The sequence below is a fragment of the Oratosquilla oratoria genome, chromosome 2 (assembly GCF_046742065.1).
Source record: "Oratosquilla oratoria isolate Oo_2021 chromosome 2, ASM4674206v1, whole genome shotgun sequence".
Classification (NCBI taxonomy): domain Eukaryota; kingdom Metazoa; phylum Arthropoda; class Malacostraca; order Stomatopoda; family Squillidae; genus Oratosquilla; species Oratosquilla oratoria.
The window spans coordinates 56,962,222-56,966,870 of NC_134778.1; the positions used below are offsets into that span (position 1 = coordinate 56,962,222).

General features: G+C 41.4%; 1 protein-coding gene across 1 annotated transcript; it reads right to left on the reverse strand.

The window, feature by feature from the left end:
- Positions 1-1,971: 1,971 nt before the first annotated feature.
- LOC143033967 (uncharacterized) lies at positions 1,972-2,721 on the reverse strand. The gene has a single exon (XM_076199720.1). It carries the CDS (start codon positions 2,695-2,697, stop codon positions 1,972-1,974), a length of 726 nt encoding a protein of 241 aa, XP_076055835.1. The 5' UTR covers positions 2,698-2,721.
- Positions 2,722-4,649: the final 1,928 nt, after the last annotated feature.

Genomic DNA, 4,649 nt, shown 5'->3' on the forward strand with positions numbered 1-4,649 from the left:
CTCTTTTATATCAAATAATGCAATGTTCACACAAAAATTTTAGGAGGTAGCTGAATATTTAGGGGTCGCTCAAAAAGTTTGCTTTATTTTTAAAAGTTGAAAAATGAGAAAATAAAACAAATGACATTTCGTTAAATTTATTTTTAATTCTCTCTTCAAAAAAATGAAACAAATTAAATAAAACTCTTTTAAACAAAGGCAATGAAACATGATCATTAGAAAGCTGATTTTTGTGACGGTGGAATCTCCTTCCAGTGCTTTTGCACAACTCTTCAAACAACAAATGAAATAAAACTCTTTAAAAAAGGTAATGAAACATGATCATTTGAAAGCTGATTTTTTTTTGGGCAGTGGAATCTCCCTCCGGTGCTCTTGCACAACTCTTAAAAGAAATTGTCGCTGATCTTCATCTTTGGTAATAACAGTGTTAGATTGTTGGATAAGAGAAATGGCTCGCTCAGCACAGTCATTCACAGCCTTCAGCTCATGTGCTGCTTTTTCGAAGCGACGATACAAATCATCATTTTCCCAAGAAGATGGATCTTTCGTAAGGAATTCAGGTTCTTCTGACAGAATCACAGGAAATAAATTTTTTGTCTTCATCGTAAAAAATTCAGGGAGGGAAATCCGTGTCGAAAATGTTTTTCCATCGACCTTCTTCAATCCTTTTGGTTTTGCAGACAGAGACATATTGTCCACCATTTTCCGCTTTTCATCAGGTGAGATACGATCGTCGAACAGGGAAAGTCCCACAGCTTCCTCTGAAATATACCAAAGATGACGTTTAAAAGCTGTGAAGGCAACCTTGGCAAGTTTTTCATTTGGGATTCCATGTTGCATGAGTTTCATCATATCCATATCATTCTTGGCAGCAACGATTGGTGACTCATTCCAAAATGGCACATAGCACAGGGCGGCGAACAGGGAAATATTTCGAACTGCTTTCAGTTCACCTTCCGTCAGAGGAAACCGATCATGGAAGAGGAATATTTTTATACAATATATACATTTTCCCATCCATCTTGCATGATGGAAAGCACCTGGAGCACGAAAGGAAATTCCACCCGGTGGAGTACCTCCAAGGAAGATGTAGGCAAGAGTAGTAAGTTCCCGATAATCATCTCTTATTGCAATTAACCTCAGGGCAACCTCAAGACGTCGCATTGCTTCCTCACGAGGTACGGACCAATCACCCACGAAGTTTGCCAAGATTTCTTCATCATCCTCTGCTGTCTTGAAGTTTCTTTTATCGAGGTTTCCCCACAGATCTTGAAAACGTGAAAATAATGGGATACTTGGTCCGGAAGAAGGACCGTAGGCAGAACGGAACACATCAGCAAGGATCACTTCGTACACGTGATGCCGACAGGCCAACCAAACAAGCTCCTTTTGTAGTTGCTCTTGAATTTTGATACAGGCGCCTTGAAGCAAACCTGTGTTTGAGGCTGTTGTGTCAAACACAATAGCCTTTATTTGGTGTGACAGGCCCCAATCGTTGATAGCAGACAGACATGCATTGGCTTGATCTGTACCCGAACTAGATCCAATTTTGGGAACACCAAGGAGGAACTCAACACCATCTCCTGAGGCAAGAATTGCGATTCTTTCAGCCTTCTCCCGACCAGAGCTTGCTACAGTTATGTCAGGCAATAGCTTGCCATCCCAATGCAACACGAGAGGTGTATCACGTGGAATTCTTGTCATGATGTCAGCCTTGATGCTGGTTGCTGCTTCTTCACGGTTCTTTTTCCGGTACCGGTAAATCGAACTCTGAGACAAAGTGATTTGTTCGATGTCAATACCAATAGACTTTGCCTGAGCCCCTAGTTGGTGCATTGCCTTCCTGTGAGACACGCCAGTACGATCCAGAGCCGCCGTAACTTCAGGTTTCAAGAAGATATTCTTGGGAATCAATGGACCTGCAGATATAGTATCCGACTTTTTTTTTTTTTTTTTTTTGTGGCTGTGAATTTAAAAGGAGTCATCTGCAGAGGACTCTGAAGACGAACTGGAATCAGCTAGTGTTGATGAGCTGACGACTTCGACGGTTAGTCGTTTTTCCGCCTCAGATTTCTTCTTGCGTTTGTCTTCTACTTCAGCCCTTTTCTTTTTCTTCTCAAGAGACTTTAAATGATCCATGTCAATTCCAGCCATGCTCGACTGGGAACGATCCTCTCGTTGGCTCAACAAGAAGACTTTATCTTCTTCATTTTTCATCATTATCAGCGCATCTTTGTGAGCAACGTCGAAGATTTCATCTAAGTCATCACAAAACATTTGTTCCTTCATGCGCTGATTCTCCGAATCCCGCAGACGATTCTTCTTGAGACCTTCGTATTTCGTAACCAGGTCTGTAAGCTTCTTTTTGGCGTAAAATAGCGTTGTTGTAGGCATTTGGGCCTTCGCCCAGAACAAAAAAACTGCTTCCACAACTGCCTTCGCGCTCTCGGACTTCGTGCACTTCAAGTTGAGGTGATGGTAAAAGAAGTGCTTTAGAACTTGACCATTGGACGGGAGTCTGGAACCAGTAAGTTCTTCCTCACAATGTCCAAGGAGCCAAACTGATGCTGCACGACGTCTAGCCATTTCAAAGTTCACCTGCGTTCTGCAGGAATATGAGAAGAGAAAATTAGGTATTTTTTTGCATGGGCTTAAAAAGTGAACAATATGAGCGACCTTTAAATCTTCACAGATCATTGCATAATTTGGCACAAATTCAGCTTATATAATTAGGAAACAGGGCAACATGCAGCTGAAAGTATACACGTACTTTGCAATTTTACCCTATGGGTTTGAAACACCCTAATATATATATATATATATATATATATATATATATACATATATATATATATATAATATACTGTATATATATACACATACGTGCAATTATACTATGGATATATATGAACTGATACACACTATGCTCCCATACCTTTGCTCAAGGACTTCAGTAACGATTTGCACATACGTAGCGGAGGATTTCGTGCCCTAAGCTCGAAGCAAATCCGGTCGCTGTGCTACGAACCCGCTTTCACGCCGCGAAATGCAAACTCGTTACTCCACTGATGGTACCCATGTGTTGTCACAGTATGTGTGTGTGTGTGTGTGTGTGTGTGTGTGTGTGTGTGTGTGTGTGTGTGTGTGTGTGTGTGTGTGTGTGTGTGATTCACCATGGTCTTGGTTCACGTGTTGGTCTTATGGTCGATAGTTATTTCCTTCCCGGAAGAGAGCTCAGAGCTCATATATGACCAATCTATGGGTAATATTGTGACCTTACACACACACACACACACACACACACACACACACACACACACACACACACACACACACACACACACACACACACACACACACACACACACACACACACACACACACACAACTCCCCGACCACGAGTTGGAGTAACGACTCGCAGCGCAGCGATACTGAATTATTTAAACCCTGGGTGGGATTCGAACCCGGACCTTGGTAGTTGCGGCCGGGAACTCTACTTACTGCGCCATTGAGTCGTGTGTGTGTGTGTGTGTGCGTGCGTGCGTGCGTGCGTGCACAGTATGCCTTTATATTCATGTTCAAACACTTGTCTTGTTGTACATGACTTTGTACATGAAACTGTCTAGTGCAGGGGTGGGGAACCTTTTTGTGCATGAAGGCCACCTTACAATTCATCGTCCCACATAGAGGCCGCACTGAACAAATTATTATTATTATTATTATTATTTTTTTTTATCCCTTTTTAGGGGACGGTGTAAGTTTTCCACCCCCCTCCCTATGTGTGTGGTGTATATTATAAGTTTCAGGTGTATAATGATTTCTGACTTAAAAAATACTCAAGGTCTTTTAAAAAAATAATATATATATCAAAGGCCGCAGAAGGCCGCATTTGATGGCCCGGAAGGCCGCATGTTCCCCACTGGTCTAGTGTATGCATATCAAGGCACATTTAGATAACCGTAACCATCTCTCATCCTTAGGCTCTATTGACGTAGAATACGCAATCTTATTTCCTAACGCCGACCTTAGAGTCACACATACTCAGAGGCGGCCTTTGTATACGACCTTTGTATATTTTCTTGATTGTTGTCAGGTTATTTTATTCGGCAGAAATAAAAAGGCCCTAATTCTACCTCGACGAAAGTACATTTCTTTGTATATGCTTCGTTTTAAATCCTATTCTTAGATATACTGTACATACACACGTCTTCTTGAACTTGAATTTTGTCATATGCACAGCTGGGAACTTAAGTTTTCAAACACTTTTGGAGGATGAGTTAATATTCGGTTATCAATATACTATTGGAAAATTGTCTCGGTAACAGAACCAATTATGATTATGTTCTGCTGTTACTAATTACTGCGAGAGTTTCTTTCTGAATGTTACAACCAGATACCAACACTGCACACCAGAATGTAAAGGAACTTGTTATTTCAAGCGCACTATGCACAACCCAGTTCACGGTGCCATGCTCTTGCAAATGCACAGTGCAGTCCAGCATGTTCTTACAAACATATATTCTATGTCGTATATCCATACCTACACCACTGGCACATGGGCGAGTGTTACAAGGGGTTCATCAAAGTGTAGGATTCAACACGAGGAAAACAAGGATCTGCACAATTAACACTGCGACTGTGTGAGTGC